General features: G+C 44.4%; 1 protein-coding gene across 1 annotated transcript in view; it reads right to left on the bottom strand.

Moving 5' to 3' along the window:
* Nucleotides 1–19,508, bottom strand: part of LOC310773584 (histone deacetylase 4-like) — a gene marked incomplete at its 5' end in the record, with an annotated part of 93,123 nt that overhangs the window by 41,153 nt on the left and 32,462 nt on the right. The window contains 3 exons of the mRNA XM_083633492.1: nucleotides 6,843–6,961; nucleotides 12,836–12,959; nucleotides 16,972–17,122. Coding sequence (XP_083489618.1) covers nucleotides 6,843–6,961; nucleotides 12,836–12,959; nucleotides 16,972–17,122 — 394 coding nt within the window. The remainder of the gene's footprint in view (nucleotides 1–6,842; nucleotides 6,962–12,835; nucleotides 12,960–16,971; nucleotides 17,123–19,508) is intronic.

Raw genomic sequence — 19,508 nt, 5'->3', positions numbered from 1 at the left:
GACAATGTTTTCGGCGTGATTGAAAGGTCGCCTGTCCAGTGATTGTGCAGCTTGCCCGTCATTGACCAATAGCAGGCGGTGCTGCGGCTCTGTAGGAAAGCCTGGGGCTGGCGGGCTGCGCGAGAACCAAGATGGCAGCTGCCAAAACACTAAAGCGGAGGCTTCAAAGCGGGAGTCCACAAACCACGGGTGACGTCACGCGCACTCCGTCCATTTCTTTTATTCCACAAGGCACCTGACAAACATTATTTATGGGGTGGGAACAGCAGTGTTTTTCTACACTTTAACAAGCTCTGTGTGAAAATCTACCAGGTCTAACATCCCAACCCAACCATTTCCAGCATCTCAGTTTTTTCCCCATCTCCCGCCCTCCTATTTTGGGTTTTTAATCTGTATTTCAGTGAGGCAAAATAAAAGAATAAAAAAAAATTGCTCCAATTTCAGAGCTATATCTGATTGCCTGAAGGTCTTTTGTTTGTATGCGGTCACAGAGTTGTGAATGGAGACGGGATGAAGGGAAATGTCACGTTGGCTCCTGCCATGGCTAATGCTCTGTTTACTTTGCCCTGCCAATCAGGGGCCTCGGTGGGGCCCACGTTAACCAATTAGCGGCTCTCGTGTGTTCATTGTCACTAATCATCCTGAAGCGCCGTTTCAGCATTCATGGAAAAACAAAAGGCGGAATGAAAGAACTAGAGTCCTCTCTCTCTCTCTCCTCTGCTTTCTTTCTCACTCTCTCACCCCACTCTTTTCATATCTGTTGCCCCCCCCCCCCCCCCCCCCCCAGAGTTGCATAATTATGGTTGCGTATCGAAAAGTGATATCTAGCAGTAGCGTGCTGGATTTTGTTGCTAATGTGAACTTTAAAAAGGTTACAGATCACAGGTTATGGAAAAGCTTCAAATTGTCGCAATTTCACTATCCAATATCCTATTCCAAGTATGAGAATCAGCATAATCAACAAGGGAGTACAAGATATAAATTAACAAACCACTAACAGTGTTTATAACCCACCCAGAGCCTTATGCTACAGTTAATCTGGTTCATCTCTTCTAATTCTTCAGTTAAAGCATTGATTCCCCCAATTAAAACAGCATTTTTAATAGTAATTTTGCATGACAGCGTCCTCCTGAAGTGCAAATACTGAAATACTAGCTAGCTTCCCTGGAGCACCTCCATAAATGAACAACAACAACAACATGTGTGGAAAAGAGTGAAGTGTGAATTAGGAAGTGTGAAGTACTGTAGCAGGAGAGTCCAGCCCAGATGAAGTCGAGTCAGAAGTAATCAGTTGATGGAGACAGAGCTGCTAGCGTCTTTATTATTATTAAGTATTTGGAAGCTACCCTATCGGTATCGCTACAAATTCAATAAAGTATTCTCATGTCTCCCCCTGTTTCCCTGAGTGAACCAGGTTTGATTTTCAGAAATAATCCAGTTGAAAATCATTTTTTTCTTTTAAGCGAGAGTGAAATCGTGGCCTGGTACGCTGGGGGAAAAGTCGGATACGTATAAAAAATTTAAAGGCAGAAGTTTTGAGAAGTTTTTGTTATATAAGTCAGCATCAAAGCCATCTTTAATCCGCTGTCTCCCCACTCTGAATCGAGCAGAAAAGCCGCAGCTACATATGAGTAGATGAGATGCAAGTCTATTTGGTTTTATCTCAATTTTCAGAGGTTAAGGAGGAGGCCTGACTGTGTATTGCTGGTCGAGAACGAATGTTGAAAGATCAGAGCCCCTGTTCCTACTGTATGAATTGATTTGCTTTAAATGATCTTTAAGACATAAAAGCCATCAGCAATCATCATCATTTCATTTTAGAGCTTCCAAAACAAACAACAGAAATAATTGTCTTGGGATTTGATCTAAGGAAAGCGTCTGTTAATATGGAACCGTTGTCCGCGTGTCCTGTTTTTTTGTAATGTTATACACACACAGACACACCCACACACACACACCCACACACACACACACACACACACACACACACACACACACACACACACAGTTATATTGCACCAAAAAAGAAAGGAAAAACAGGAACCATATGAAATGAGAGTGGAGCTGAAAGAGAGACTAATCTAATTGGCTCTTTTTGGTTGCTTCTGCAGCAGAGCAAGCAGCGGGTTTGAAAGGTGAATGATCCGATATCACGACAACTCAATAATCACAAGCAACGGGGGAGTCCGAGCCAAGTGGGGTCGATGGAGAAATTGTCAATACCTGTGAAAGAAATGTTCTCGCCTGTTGGAACCGCCTGAAGAGGCTGCAGATCTCAGAGGGAAATAGCTGAATGGATGTGACAGATACTTATAGAAAAGCCACAGCAGGTAATAACTATTAGATGTTCACAAGGGACATTTGTCAAATACACACATGCATTGAAAGGCTGTATTCACATTCCCTCTGTCAAAAGTTCAACTAGTTTCAACTTTTTTAACTGGACTGGGTTGCGATGAAAATCCATCAAAACACAAGGGGTATTGTCTCTTTTTTGACCAATCACAAATGATGCATTGTTAATCTTATTAAAATGCGTTTCACAACTGCAGTAAAAGGGCCGCTGTATTCACTGGGTCATATAGCGGTCATGTCCTGCATGCATGGCGACTGGTCATGGCCCGGTCATGTACAGAACATGTCTATGAACCCATGAACTTCCATGTGAAGGATGGGACGCCCTAATTAAGCTACAAAAACACAATTGCTCATTACTGACCGCAGACATTCAGTGAAGGAATTGAAAGGCAGGAGGAAGCTGGTCAGGAACAGTACTATGCCTTGCTTTGCTTCCATCAGAAAGGGCACAGTGAGTCAGAAGGTGACAAGGTCCCAAAGTTTCCCGTCCAGTGGGACAAGCAATGTTTCTGTTGCATTCATATGTGCGTGACAGTACGTGTCGGAATACTGCATGGACCCGACTATGCATGTGGTAGCCTACTGCCAGGAGAGCATTTCTACCTCCACTGTTCACACACATCGCCAGCCTTCTAGGCTAACGTTAGCAATTGAGCTAGCGATAGCCTAGCTAGTAAGCAAAATGTGGCTATTTCAGGGGATTATGAATGGAATGGATTATGAATGGAAGAACAGGAAAGTGAATCCTGTTGAATTATATAGTTACCAAGGAATATCTGTGTCTTTTGAATTAGTACTTTTACTTAACGGTTAGTTTTCTCTCTGTTCAGCCATGTTGGAAAGAGTGATTACGGCACAACTCTGCCAATTCGTGCCGCATCTACAATCCCGATTTCTCCGACTTAACAAGGTGCTCATGTGGCACCTCCTGGTCGGAAACTCGTTCAGACCGTAAATCCGACATCACTCGAATGCAGGGTAAAGCCTATTCTGCTGTTGAACTCATTGTAATTTGCGCTGGAGAAGCGCGTCGGCTAAAACGCCTAAACTGTAAATGTAAAGAGGGAGAAGGGAGATGCACAAAAGAGCGCTGTTGCTTCCTTTGAGCGTTGCTGGGAGGCTGGGGTGCCAGTCCTCTACTTTACGGCCAGGCAGGCGGTGAAATAAAAGAGCCTCTAACCTCTCCTGAGCTGGCATTACCATAAGTAAACCCCGCAAAGCACGTCACGGCTGTGGGCAAATATCAGGGTGGCACAGGTTCTCTCCCCTCGCCAGTTGAGCACACTCCTTAGCATATAAATCAAGGGCCGACGCCGGACACAATCTTTTCACTACCCGCCATCTTTTCATTTCTCTTGTGATGTTTTTTTTGGGGGGTGCGTGGCATCGCAGTGCCACTTGCCTGCTCCTGTTCTGCGCTCTCAACTTTGGTCTGCTCCATTGCTCTCTCTCTCTCTCTCTCTTATAGAAACCAAACACTCACTCCATCGCCTCAAATGTTTTTCTAGTCAAGAAAAAAAGACGATTTTGGGGTCAGTCAGTGAAGCAACCAGAGGCTTCTTCCCCCCGACTCATCTCTCTCCCTCACTGCGTTTTCGTTTCTCTCCTTCCTTACTATCTTCCCTCACCTCGCCCTTTCTCTCTCATCTCCACTTCTACTCTCCCTCTCTTCATCCCTCCTTCTTCCTCCTCTCGGGGTGGAATGTGGCTGTGTGGGCCAGTGTCAACTGTGGTCTGTGTGCTGCAGCAGCCAGCGGCCTGAAGGTTCAGAGTCAACAGGGCTGAGCGCTGGCTGTAGCCGCCTGCCGCCCCGCTAAGTGAATAATTGCACTGTAAGACGACCGCTGCTTCACGGCTACACCACCGCACACACCACTCACACTCACACATACACACACACTCACGCACGCATGCACGCGTACACACACACATACACACACACACACACACACACACACCACTCACTCACACATACACACACACTCACGCATGTGCGCGCGCGCACACACACACACACACACACACACACACACACACACACACACACAGTCTACCTGGGGAAAACACACTCCAAACAGCTGTTTTTTTTACACTGTAGCGCAGTGATACTCAACTTGTGGCCCGGGGGCCAGATGCGGCCTGCGATAGGGTGCTGACTGGCCCCCTATCTATCTATCCTGTGTGCACAAGAGATGTTTGGTTCATTTTCTTTTTGGAGAGCGCCTTTATTTATTTGTTTATGAAGAGGGTTTACTCTGAACAGATTTGAGAACTGAATTGAAGTGAGCAAACTGAATTTCTAACTTTTGTTGTTTATTGTTATGGGGGGGGGGGGGGGCTACAATCCACTACAGAATAAAATAATAGTATTAATCTTAGTTTATTAACTGGCCCCTGGCCTCCTGTCATTTTGCACTTGCTTTGGCCCCTGGTATCCCTGCTGTAGTGGCTTCTGTGCTTTGAGCGCTGAGTTTGAAGACGTTAGATTTTAGGCTAGCACTACACTACAAGAGTTTCCCTCCGATTTTACATAGGATTTCCAGTCGGGCTCAGTCTGTCTTTGTTGACTCTAGTCTGCAGTTGTTGTGCCAGTCGGCAGCATAATCTGTGATTTTTAATCGTCAAGTGTAAACTGCCTCCCGACGCTAGTCGGAGCCACAACGATTATATCAAACGTGTGAATTTCTCGCGTTGAGTCGCGTAGTGTAAACTGGTCCAACGACCCGACCCAACTCAATAACTCACGTGCATGTGGAATCCCATCAATATCCAATGAAAAACTAGGAGGCAATCAGCCAAAAGCAGTCAAATAGCAGTCTTCATACAATAGATATTTCTGATACCAAGGCACACGTGAATAATACAAGGAAGCAAAGACGCTATGCTGGTTGCTCATGGTTAAGCCAGAAAGAATAAAACTGAAACTTCCCGTTACAAATTTCAAAATAAAAGTATGCCATTGCAACTGTTTTGTGTGTGTGATCTGAAATACCCCAAGTACCAAAGAGGATATAAAGAACACATTTGCATAGAAACTTGTTTTAAATTAACGTAATGTTGTGGCTTCGAAAAGTAAATTTTAACCCATAGTGAGTGATGCAGTAATACATTGGTTTGCTGGTTATTTGTGTTGTAGGTTCAAGACACCGTATTTCAGTGAGTTTTTCAGTTAAAAAAAAACTCTTAATGAAAACGTTGTGTAGTATAAACTCCCCAGTCTTTTCATGATCAGTTAAGATTTCAAAGTCATCTAGTGTATCTTAGCTTTAAATGAAAACCTTTCGCTATCTTCCAGTGACACTTTTAGCATTTTAGCAGCTCTAAAATTACTTTTTACAAGATTATCCCCCGATCTAAAAAACTGTGTACCTACAAGGGCTGGTTATCGTTTAAAATAATACCAGTACCAATACTGATACCAAAAGAGTTCCAACTCCATCACATACACCGTGCTCGACTTCACCACCACATACTGTATGGCAGGGATACTCAACTTGCTTTGCCCGGAGGCCACGTTTGCAAAATGACAGGAGGCCAAGGGCCAGTTAATAAACAAACATTAATAATATTAATTTTTCTGTAACGGATTGTACGTATTTGGGGTGTCAGCCGGAGTTTAGTCTGACAATTTTATGCACACAGGATAGGTTGAGTTAAGTTAGTTAGTACATACAGTATACTGTAAGTAGAGCGGGTGGCGATATTTGAGAATTTAGCTGGAGCTCATTCGAGCCAGAGGGCCACTTGGCACCCTATTGCGGGCCACATCTGGCCCCCGGGCGACAAGTTGAGTATCACTGCTGTATGGGTTGTAGCTGCTTGCGGTAGTGAGCCAATCACACGTCATCACACGCATTAAATCGAACAACGCTTGCAGTGATTGCCTGCACCTGCGAGCAAACCATACAAATAGCCATTTCTTTCGAGATCTGTGTACAAAAAAACGATCGAATGCAATGCAAGTATCGTTTGACTAGAGAAGTTTCGCTGCTACCTGGTACTGGGTTACCGTATTCAAGTCGATACATTAAAGGTATTGAGTACCGATACTCAACCCTAGTACCGACGTTGGAAAACCCCAGGACAAACTGTTTCCAGTAGTAGAGTTACTACTCTACTCGCAGCAGACAGATTGGATTTAAGCAGTGTTACGGGGCTGGAGACCTGGAGTGCACTCGATTGAACTCTTGAACCACCTACGCTCTCTCCAGCACTCTCATGTGGGGGATGCTGGGAGCCCCTGACAGCCTCATTTGGATGTGATTAATGGCGCAGAGCCCTGATGCCATCTAAATTACGCTAGACGTGAGCCTGCATAGCAGCTACTGGACGGCACAGTGGCAAACTGTGTGTATGTAATCCTCTCTGAGCCTGAGGCTGCATAGGAGCCAATAGATAGCTCTGTGACACTGCCAACGTGTGTGTGTGTGTGTGTGTGTGTGTGTGTGTGTGTGTGTGTGTGTGTGTGTGTGTGTGTGTCGTACCAGTCTTTCGGAGTGGGAAGTCATCCCGAGGGTTGTACATGCCCAGCACAGGGTGATTGTAGGTGGAAATGCCAGTCTGTGGAGGAGAGCTCTGGTCCAGGGAGCTGTGCTGGGTTTTCCTATAGGGCGGATGGACACGGACAGATGGACGGACGGACGGACGGACGGACACACACACATACACACAAACACATATACCGTTAAAGGTGGCACCAAGTGTAGATTCCCCGCCTATCAACACAAGGGTTGCAGGTTAGAGCCTCCGTGTTACCTGGCTTGGTTGGGTGTCCATACAGGCACAATTGGCCGTGTCTACGGGTGGGAACTAAGCCAGATTAAGGGTAGGTGTCCTGGTTGCTGCACTAGTGCCTCCTCTGGTTGGTCGGTGTTGCCTGTTCGGGGGGGGAGGGGAACTGGGGGGAATAGTGTGATAATCCCACGCACTACGTACTGCCGGTCAAATGACTCCCGTCATAGATTTGAATAATTAAAGCATCATGCAAATCTCATGGTGAGGTTGTGGACATGTGCGGCCATCTGTGCATCGCCTACAGAGATATGACTGTGTTCATAGACAAAACTAAGCCAGGGCTGCCTATAGAGTTATGACTGTGTTCATAGACAAAGCTAAGCCAGGGCTGCCTACAGAGTTATGACTGTGTTCATAGACAAAGCTAAGCCAGGGCTGCCTACAGAGTTATGACTGTGTTCATAGACAAAACTAAGCCAGGGCTGCCTACAGAGATATGACTGTGTTCATAGACAAAACTAAGCCAGGGCTGCCTACAGAGTTATGACTGTGTTCATAGACAAAACTAAGCCAGGGCTGCCTACAGAGATATGACTGTGTTCATAGACAAAACTAAGCCAGGGCTGCCTATAGTTATGACTGTGTTCATAGACAAAACTAAGCCAGGGCTGCCTATAGTTATGACTGTGTTCATAGACAAAACTAAGCCAGGGCTGCCTATAGAGTTATGACTGTGTTCATAGACAAAGCTAAGCCAGGGCTGCCTACAGAGTTATGACTGTGTTCATAGACAAAGCTAAGCCAGGGCTGCCTACAGAGTTATGACTGTGTTCATAGACAAAGCTAAGCCAGGGCTGCCTATAGTTATGACTGTGTTCATAGACAAAACTAAGCCAGGGCTGCCTATAGTTATGACTGTGTTCATAGACAAAACTAAGCCAGGGCTGCCTATAGTTATGACTGTGTTCATAGACAAAACTAAGCCAGGGCTGCCTACAGAGATATGACTGTGTTCATAGACAAAGCTAAGCCAGGGCTGCCTATAGTTATGACTGTGTTCATAGACAAAACTAAGCCAGGGCTGCCTATAGTTATGACTGTGTTCATAGACAAAACTAAGCCAGGGCTGCCTATAGAGTTATGACTGTGTTCATAGACAAAGCTAAGCCAGGGCTGCCTACAGAGTTATGACTGTGTTCATAGACAAAGCTAAGCCAGGGCTGCCTACAGAGTTATGACTGTGTTCATAGACAAAGCTAAGCCGGGGCTGCCTACAGAGTATGACTGTGTTCATAGACAAAGCTAAGCCAGGGCTGCCTACAGAGTTATGCCTGTGTTCATAGACAAAGCTAAGCCAGGGCTGCCTACAGAGTATGACTGTGTTCATAGACAAAACTAAGCCAGGGCTGCCTACAGAGTTATGACTGTGTTCATAGACAAAACTAAGCCAGGGCTGCCTAGTTATGACTGTGTTCATAGACAAAGCTAAGCCAGGGCTGCCTACAGAGTTATGACTGTGTTCATAGACAAAGCTAAGCCGGGGCTGCCTACAGAGTTATGACTGTGTTCATAGACAAAGCTAAGCCAGGGCTGCCTACAGAGTTATGACTGTGTTCATAGACAAAGCTAAGCCAGGGCTGCCTACAGAGTTATGACTGTGTTCATAGACAAAGCTAAGCCAGGGCTGCCTACAGAGTTATGACTGTGTTCATAGACAAAGCTAAGCCAGGGCTGCCTAGTTATGACTGTGTTCATAGACAAAGCTAAGCCGGGGCTGCCTAGTTATGACTGTGTTCATAGACAAAGCTAAGCCAGGGCTGCCTAGTTATGACTGTGTTCATAGACAAAGCTAAGCCAGGGCTGCCTACAGAGTATGACTGTGTTCATAGACAAAGCTAAGCCAGGGCTGCCTAGTTATGACTGTGTTCATAGACAAAGCTAAGCCGGGGCTGCCTACAGAGTATGGCTGTGTTCATAGACAAAGCTAAGCCAGGGCTGCCTAGTTATGACTGTGTTCATAGACAAAGCTAAGCCCGGGCTGCCTAGTTATGCCTGTGTTCATAGACAAAGCTAAGCCAGGGCTGCCTACAGAGTTATGACTGTGTTCATAGACAAAGCTAAGCCGGGGCTGCCTACAGAGTTATGACTGTGTTCATAGACAAAGCTAAGCCCGGGCTGCCTAGTTATGACTGTGTTCATAGACAAAGCTAAGCCAGGGCTGCCTAGTTATGACTGTGTTCATAGACAAAGCTAAGCCAGGGCTGCCTAGTTATGACTGTGTTCATAGACAAAGCTAAGCCAGGGCTGCCTACAGAGTTATGACTGTGTTCATAGACAAAGCTAAGCCGGGGCTGCCTACAGAGTTATGACTGTGTTCATAGACAAAGCTAAGCCGGGGCTGCCTACAGAGTTATGACTGTGTTCATAGACAAAGCTAAGCCAGGGCTGCCTAGTTATGACTGTGTTCATAGACAAAGCTAAGCCAGGGCTGCCTACAGAGTTATGACTGTGTTCATAGACAAAGCTAAGCCAGGGCTGCCTACAGAGTTATGACTGTGTTCATAGACAAAGCTAAGCCAGGGCTGCCTACAGAGTTATGACTGTGTTCATAGACAAAGCTAAGCCGGGGCTGCCTACAGAGTTATGACTGTGTTCATAGACAAAGCTAAGCCAGGGCTGGCTACAGAGTTATGACTGTGTTCATAGACAAAGCTAAGCCAGGGTTGGCTACAGAGTTATGACTGTGTTCATAGACAAAGCTAAGCCAGGGCTGGCTACAGAGTTATGACTGTGTTCATAGACAAAGCTAAGCCAGGGCTGCCTACAGAGTTATGACTGTGTTCATAGACAAAGCTAAGCCGGGGCTGCCTAGTTATGACTGTGTTCATAGACAAAGCTAAGCCGGGGCTGCCTAGTTATGACTGTGTTCATAGACAAAGCTAAGCCAGGGCTGGCTACAGAGTTATGACTGTGTTCATAGACAAAGCTAAGCCAGGGCTGGCTACTGTCCCGCCGCATGTTCAGCTCGGGAGGATGTACACACGTATCTCCTCTGAGGCTGGGGGATGGTTACGCCAACAAGCAGATAATCTACAGTTAGAGAGGAAGGAAAGGACATAGAGAAATAGGCCCTTTTCACAGCAACCGTTTTGAGGTGGTAAAGCAGGTGTAACCAATAACATTAATGAGGTCCCTGGCACTGGAGCACCTAAATGGAATGGAACCATCATTAATGGAATTGGTTACACCTGCTTTACATCCTGCTTTACCACCTCAAATGGTTGCTGTGAAAAGGCTCTATCCACCTTATTTTTGAATGCCCCACTGTAAAAAAGAATCGTGGGTACAAGGTCCGGTTTAACGTGACTCATTGTTGCCGCTTGCCATTTCCTTTGTTATACTCTGGCTGCAGACCCAAATTATAAACCGGAAGCTGGAGTCCGTTATAAAAGTTATAAATATAGTCACGTTATAAACAACTAACCAACGCTGGAGGTCCGTATGGAAACTCGAAATGTGTGTTACTTGAAATGGTTAAAAGTTAAATCAATTTGGTGGCGTTTTACTGCCATGTAACATAGCTAGCTAGCCGCTAACATTAGCCACAGTTAGTAGCCGACTACCCACAATGCATTACGTTATCCCAGCACCCGAACGACACGGCTGTAGAGCAGAATGGCTCTGCTGTAAAAGGGTAAAACCCTCATAGACGTTTTTTTTGTCGGGGGCTGGGGGGTTATCTAAATTGGTTACACCGGAAATAGAACCCATAGTTAACGTAAGGCAAAATGGCCGCCAAAAATAAGGTGGATAGAGATAGAGAAAGAGAGAAACAGTACATGCAGACCAAACGGGACCACGTCGCTTGGCGATGTTTCACTGTCGCTTGTGGGCCATTTCACTGGGTGTGTTCTGGGGAAAACATCGGGTAGGAGGACTGGGCAATATATTGATATTATATCGATATTGTGTTATGATACTAGATATCGTCTCCGATTTTGGATATTGTAATACTGAATGGTGATCTGGCATAAGTGTTGTCTTTTTCTGGGTTTAAAGGCTGCATTACAGTCAAGTGATGTCATTTTCTGAACTTACAAGACTGTTCTAGCTGTTCTATTCTTTGCCTTTACCGACTTGGTCATTATATCCACATTACTGATGATTATTTATCAAAGATCTCGTGTAAATATTTTGTAAAAACGCCAATAGTCATCCCTACAATATTGGTGCAATATCAATTGAGTTATTCGGTCAAAGACATTGTGATATTTTATTTTGTCCATATCGCCCAGCTCTACCATTGGGTTTGTTTAACATTATTTATTTTACCATTTTAATATTTTATTAATTTTATTATGCACAAATTACACCTATAGTCATATGTCTGGAAAGCGTAGTCTCAAAATTATGCTTCACTCTAGTGAGCTACTGTAGCTAGCTAAGTGGCTACAGCTATTTGAATGGCTAAGCTAGCAAGCTAACGTTAGCAGCTAAAATATTTGAGGCTACTTCAGTTAACGTTACACAAACAAGGAAGACCAACAATCCATGTCGCTTTTGTCCATAGATTATTTAGTTTGTTTAGATCTTTAAGCTAACAGATGGGTCATATAGTTCAGGAAATCCCAACACAAAGTCCATCTTCAGTTCAAAAGCTGGGGAACAAAAAAACACACAACACTACTGGCTTCGAAGCCAGATTGTTGCCCAAATGTAAATGATTCCTGCTCGTTTGCATGATATCATTCTTTTTAAGCCTTTTTGTCCCATTGTCCCACCACCTTTCCCGGAAGATTGAAATAGCAAAACACACACCTGGAGAGCCCCAACAATGCTAATAAACACTCAATATAGTCTCCAGTATAAGAGTCCTATCATCAGGTTCCAATATCCTGTCCTCACACATAGTATGTATGTAGGTGCGTGCGTGCGTGTGTGTGTAAGTGTGTCTCTCGATCCATCTCTCAGTCTGGCTCATACAGTGCGACAGCAGGTGAAGCAGAGGGGAGGCAAACTGACAGATTAAGACACAATCCATTACATTATTCATCCGCCTGCAAGGCTGAGGGTGAAAGAATTACCATCCAAAGTTATAACGATCTGCGCCGTCTCGCACCTACTCTGCTGCTTACTCATTCACTCATTACAAAGGATCAGGAATGTAAAGATGGGAGCCTTCCCCCTGTGCTCGCTGCACTTCCAGACTGTGAAGGCTGATATTGATTTATCCATGTGAGACAGGTGACGACGGCAAACTACACGAGGTCCCCGCTAGTGCTGAAATCATTTGTCAACTGAGGAAAAATATGAATTTCCTGGTTACAAATGCTAAGAGTTTCTTGCTTTTCTCAGTTTCATATCATTATGGAATTCATACTTTTTTCTTTTTTTTTGCTGCAGGTCATATTAAGTAAGCAATTTTATGAATCACTTTGGGCTCTGGTAACGTGATGAACATTTCTCATTATTTTTGACGTATTCAAGTCTAAATGATTCATCGATTAATACAAAAAACACATTAATCAACAATGAAAATCGTTAAATTTGCAGCCCTATTCCCCGTTGTCAACACATTGCAAGATGGTAAGAACTGACATCTTTTTGACAATTTGTTAACCGCTAGCTGTGTTAGCAGCCTGCAAGCCCCAAAATGACTCCGCATGCATCTATGCACCTCGCCCTTTTCTTTCTTCATCCATTCATTCACTCAATTCAATTGACTGCAGTGACTGTTTCTCACCGATACCAGTAGGGGGCATCGTTGGGGAGGCCTCCCTGGTTGAGGCTGCGCTGGGCCAGGGCCTTCTTCTTGTTCAGGACGAATTCCTGCAGACGCATCTTCACCTCTGTACTCGCCACAGCACCTGACGGGACGAGGGAGGACGCATTTATATACACACACAAAAATGTCATGCCAGATCCGCCGCTTGACAAAAGAATGCTAAAAAATATCAGGCAACTTGAATCCAACTTCGACAAAATGGCAACACTTTCACAGATGGCATTCCCCAAATCTTTTGAAATTTTGAAATCAGATAATGATTTCCCCCTTCCCAAAATGGATTTATAGCGTACTGTACTATTTTCCAAATACAGCCCAGGGAACTCTATCATCACAACTGGAGGAGTGGGATTTTGAAGCAAGCAATGGGGGAAAACATAAATAAATAAATAAAAATGGGGGAAATAAAAACGATGAGATAATTTATGGCACAGGCCGTTTACTCAAAACACGGTCGCAGACACACCGTGTGGACCCACGGACACGCGCGCGCGCACACATACACACAGATACACGTGAGAGCAGACACACACACAGACGCAGCCTCGATCTGTAGCCACTTTCCATGCAGCGTGTAAACTGCTCTCAAGGACTCCTGTCCACTCGCTCTCAATGAACTGTTGAGAGACATCCAGCAGGCGAGCAGCAATACCTCGGCTTTGCCCCCGCCAAGGCCACCGGCTAATACAGCTCTTGTTTACCATAGTAAACACACAGGTTCTCCAAGTAAAATGGAAACAGACACACATGCAAACACACACAGACTATGAATCCTGATCTCAACGGTCCATTCAACCTTCAACTGGTATTTTGAATGAATATTCCCTGCAACCCGTTCAGATGCTGCCAAAGAGTGTGAACTCACTTTCACTAGAGATATATTCAGAAAGCAGGGCGAATCCTATCTGTTTTTCAAATCTGATCTTTTTCTTTATGCTGGTTTTTTTTATGCATATCTTATAGTCAACATATTCTATGAAAATAACAAAATCAACAGGGTGTTTGTTTTCTGACTTCCCACGTACTGTACCACTTTTAGCCTTCAACCCAGAAGTCATTGGCTCAAATTGTAAGCTAAAAAATCTTTAAATAGAGCTCACAAAGACATTGTCTCGATTTTAAAAATCGTGAATTGTTATCACGAAAAGTCAGGCTGTTGTCGTTATTACCAAATCAAATTCAAATGAGAACAAATTCTTTATTACGGCAGGGACTATTTTCAGTGCTGGGGAACTACTTTCCTGACATGGAAAACATGTTTACGGTCGTCTTATTAAGTTGTTTGAGGAGAAAGTTGGCTGGCCCGTTGCATTGTGATGATGAAATATGCTGCCAGAGCAGCAGCATGGCTCTTTGAAGTGTTTTTAAAATCATTGTTTTAATACAATAGAGCTCTATGGCTGCATTGGGCCTCGGCTAGATGGATGAGACTTTTTTTTTTTTTTTTTCATTTTCTTATGATTTGTTGACAGTAAGAAATGTGTAAAAAAACAAACCTTTCAATTTGAACAAGTGTTCAAAGTTTCAGATTATATGCGATTATATATATATATATATATATATATATATATATATATATATATATATATATATATATATATATATGGCTCTCCTCCATGTTTGTTGTCCTCTGCTCTTCTTGTTGTAACGTCTGACACCAAATATGTGTTGTGTGGGGAGAGACAGGAAGAAATCTGATCTGAGTGGTCAGACCGAGTTGCATATTCGGAGATGTGATTTGAATTGCATTTCAAACGACCTAGAATGAGGGAGGTTTGGATTTGAATGATTGCATGTGGTTGTTTGATTACTTTATGCAAAAAAGAAAAAGAATCCGATCTGAACATAGCTCATGGTAGCAGCCAGATAGATTTAAAGAGTAGGAATGGGCCTCCAAATGAGTCTGGTAGTCTAGACCAGTGGTTCTCAACGTGGGGTCAGGGGACCACCAGGGTTCTTTGAGGGGCTGTGGGCTACTTACTCTTTTGCCCCCTTTCCTTGTTCTTACGCCTGTGTGCTAATAAATAACTTTAATATTCCAATCGTTCTGTGTTTTGTGCTGTTGTGCCCAGCCATCATAGCGCTCCACAGCACCCCTATGGTCGGAAGCACACGGAAAAACACATCTTGGCATTTTCGAAAAAATAATATCACTGGCACAGAATTGGGATAAAAGAGGTACCGGTACTTATTCGCAGCATCGAGCTTTCAAACCCCGCCGGATCTAATCGATGAAGAGTTCTGCTTCGGTAGGTGGCTTTGGAATGTTTCTGTGACACTTGTATGACGAGCAGATCGGCAAGTTCTGCTGCTTGGTACTTTTCTCAGCGCCTCATGTGGAGGGAGTGTCTAGCAAGTGAGACGAACATGACACAAGTCCCTAAAGGGGCTACTTATTCTTCAGCCTGTGTGTTACTTACTCTCTTGTCCCCTCTCTTTGATCTTCAGCCTGTGTGCTACTTACTCTCTTGTCCCCTCTCTTTGATCTTCAGCCTGTGTGCTACTTACTCTCTTGTCCCCTCTCTTTGATCTTCAGCCTGTGTGCTACTTACTCTCTTGTCCCCTCTCTTTGATCTTCAGCCTGTGTGCTACTTACTCTGTTGTCCCCTCTCTTTGATCTTCAGCCTGTGTGCTACTTACTCTCTTGTCCCCTCTCTTTGATCTTCAGCCTGTGTGCTACTTACTCTCTTGTCCCCTCTCTTTGATCTTCAGCCTGTGTGCTACTTACTCTGTTGTCCCCTCTCTTTGATCTTCAGCCTGTGTGCTACTTACTGTACTCTCTTGTCCCCTCTCTTTGATCTTCAGCCTGTGTGCTACTTACTCTCTTGTCCCCTCTCTTTGATCTTCAGCCTGTGTGCTACTTACTCTGTTGTCCCCTCTCTTTGATCTTCAGCCTGTGTGCTACTTACTCTCTTGTCCCCTCTCTTTGATCTTCAGCCTGTGTGCTACTTACTGTCTTGTCCCCTCTCTTTGATCTTCAGCCTGTGTGCTACTTACTGTCTTGTCCCCTCTCTTTGATCTTCAGCCTGTGTGCTACTTACTCTCTTGTCCCCTCTCTTTGATCTTCAGCCTGTGTTACTTACTGTCTTGTCCCCTCTCTTTGATCTTCAGCCTGTGTGCTACTTACTGTCTTGTCCCCTCTCTTTGATCTTCAGCCTGTGTGCTACTTACTGTCTTGTCCCCTCTCTTTGATCTTCAGCCTGTGTGCTACTTACTGTCTTGTCCCCTCTCTTTGATCTTCAGCCTGTGTGTTACTTACTCTGTTGTCCCCTCTCTTTGATCTTCAGCCTGTGTGTTACTTACTCTGTTGTCCCCTCTCTTTGATCTTCAGCCTGTGGGCTACTTACTCTCTTGTCCCCTCTCTTTGATCTTCAGCCTGTGTGCTACTTACTGTCTTGTCCCCTCTCTTTGATCTTCAGCCTGTGTGCTACTTACTGTCTTGCCCCCTCTCTTTGATCTTCAGCCTGTGTAGCTACTTACTCTCTTGTCCCCTCTCTTTGATCTTCAGCCTGTGTGCTACTTACTCTCTTGTCCCCTCTCTTTGATCTTCAGGCTGTGTGCTACTTACTCTCTTGTCCCCTCTCTTTGATCTTCAGCCTGTGTGCTACTTACTCTCTTGTCCCCTCTCTTTGATCTTCAGCCTGTGTGCTACTTACTCTCTTGTCCCCTCTCTTTGATCTTCAGCCTGTGTGCTACTTACTCTGTTGTCCCCTCTCTTTGATCTTCAGCCTGTGTGCTACTTACTCTCTTGTCCCCTCTCTTTGATCTTCAGCCTGTGTGCTACTTACTCTCTTGCCCCCTCTCTTTGATCTTCAGCCTGTGTGCTACTTACTCTCTTGTCCCCTCTCTTTGATCTTCAGCCTGTGGGCTACTTACTCTCTTGTCCCCTCTCTTTGATCTTCAGCCTGTGTGCTACTTACTCTCTTGTCCCCTCTCTTTGATCTTCAGCCTGTGTGCTACTTACTCTCTTGTCCCCTCTCTTTGATCTTCAGCGTGTGCTACTTACTCTTTTGTCCCCTCTCTTTGATCTTCAGCCTGTGGGCTACTTACTCTCTTGTCCCCTCTCTTTGATCTTCAGCCTGTGTGCTACTTACTCTCTTGTCCCCTCTCCTTGTTCTTCAGCAGCTGCAGCTTCTGCTCCCGCTGCTGCTTCTCCAGCTCCTGCTCCAGGCGGTGGTTCTCCATCTTCCTCTGGTGCTCCAGCAGCTCCTGCTGGTGCTTCAACGCCAGCAGCTCCTGTTGCTGCTGCAGGAGGAGAAACACACAAATAATTTTAGCAACAGCCCTGGTCTAACGCAGTGACATTTCACACAGTCGGAGCCTGGGAGGACCGCTTCACTTTTCAGCTTGCACACCTCTGCAGAGGGTCAAGAGCAGTCAACACCCAGGATTGCTTCTGGGTGACAGGATGGCTGGATGGATGTTTGTTTAGAGAGATTGAGATCGAAAGGTTTCATCCTCGCTCGCTGTTGCACATTTTTAACAGAGCAGACAGCATTTTTTGTACACAAGGCTGGATGCTATTCATAAGTATTTTTTCCCATATCAATATGACGATATGGCTCCCATAAGTGAAGTCACATTAAATAATCAACTTCATTCATCATATTGAACCGACTGGTAATGTTTGGTGTGATCTAAACTGAAATTTCCACATAATATTCCTATCAAACTTTTTTCTGAGTTTCTAAATAAAATGTGCTTGTTCTCATCAGTTCAGACAGTAGAATTGTGCATCTCGATATCCCAAAATCACTGTACCATCACAATTTAATCCCACTGAAAAATGATAAATGGCACTGAATTATCATTCAGCCCTACGCAAAGTAATAGGGGTAAAAAAACGGCAACTATATTTAAACTTTTAGCAAAAAGTTGCTAAAATCCTCACATAAGGGAGAAACTATCAGCATCTCCCAGGTGCATCGCTTAAATGCTATTAGCTAAAGCAGAGTGGTTATCAAACTAGGGGTCAGGACGCTCCATGGGGTTGCAAGATAATATTGGGGGAGGTCACGTGATGATTTATGGGACAGGAAAAAAAATATCTCGTCGCTGTTGTGCCAGGACCTCGAATGTCCCTTTTTTCACTTTTTGTCATAAATCAGTGCCATTGGTCACCCTTCACGTTTCTGTGTGGTTTTTAACAAATGCAACCAATGGAAAAGCATTAAAACGAGCTTGTGAGTAAATCTTGTAACGCCATTCGCCCTCAATCTGTCAGTCAAACCTCGAAAATCGTCCCCTACCTCCGTGTGTACCCCCCCACGCAGGACAATAAACCTGGAAAAGTCACACGGCAGACGTGCTGTGTATTTCTCATATCGTTTTGACTAATCCTGGCTTCCTCTGACGTTAATATATCAATCAAATGTTTTCCAGTTATTCCTAGGCTGCAAACTTGTTTTAACATGCAAATCGGAGTGTTTTCTGACGAGAATAAAGTAACGTTAACGCTACGTTATGTCAGACTATTCTCACCCCATGCGAAAGCCCCTGCCTCGGCCATGAGAGACGAGGGGCAATGCTGCTGCTCCTGCGCGCGCCCCCGCGGCCAGGAGCTTGGGGCTCGTGCATGAGCATACGACTCTCTCCCGCCTGACTGGCCGGGAGAGAGTGCTTCCAAGTCGGACTGATAATATAAACAACATCATTTGAGCTTATCCAGGTAAGATATTAATAAAGTAATGACACATTCAGCGGGAAACTAACTATAATTAAGACATGTGCCAACTTTGACGACGTTTGGTTCGGTATTTTAAGAGCAAACAGGTTTTTTTTTACTTCCTGAAAAGTTGCTGTTTTGGAGATTCGAGGTCCTGGAACGACAGCGACGACAGTATGCACTAATTAAAAAATTAACAAATGCACTATCATTTGTTAATTTTTCAGATTTTTCTCACACAAAAAAATCTTGTGAAATATTGAATCGTTTTTTAACGTTTCTTCTGATCAAATGAAACAACCTGAATTGTCGTTGTCACCAGTAGGGGTTGGACTGGTTTAAGGTGGGGGCACCAGCCCAATTTATTTTATAACCACTGAGCTATCATGTAAAAAGGTTCGCAGTGGACAGGACTTCCTGATGCTGTGACACTAAAGAAATCCTACTGCTGCTTGGACAGAATGGAGACACACAGCGACACAAGCCCATTGATTTACCATTACTTCATGACGACCAGTTTTTATTGTCCATCCTACACTTCAATTCATTACCTTCTCAGCTTTCAACATTTATTTACATTCCACTCCAGGTCTCTTCAAGTCACCATCTGGATTAATTAAGTCTGACAGCTGTTTGAAGCAACACAATAAACCATTACTATAAAGCCTCAGGCCATCAGCTTAAGCTTTTAAATAAATATAAACAATTTAACTGGGGATGAGGATTCCGCAACACGCATTAGCCCACCTGCTCACTTCTTGGAATAGGAGAGATAAGACTGTAAATGCTTTAAATGTTAATGTAAAACCTGTTCTCCTTCAGTTTCCATTATACAAAAAAGAAGGAAAAAAAGAAAACGTGTCAGGACAGGCTAGTAGTCTGTCCTCTAACCAAAAGGTCAAAGTTCAAACCCACTACTACGCATTGCTCAAGTCCCAAGTCAGTCCCAAGTGTTGAGGGGAAAGT

Source organism: Poromitra crassiceps (assembly GCF_964638095.1).
Source record: "Poromitra crassiceps genome assembly, chromosome: 3".
In the NCBI taxonomy this organism is placed as follows: Eukaryota; Metazoa; Chordata; class Actinopteri; order Beryciformes; family Melamphaidae; genus Poromitra; species Poromitra crassiceps.
The sequence above is the reverse complement of the archived record's forward strand: the minus strand, read 5'-3'. Positions and strand labels throughout refer to the sequence as shown.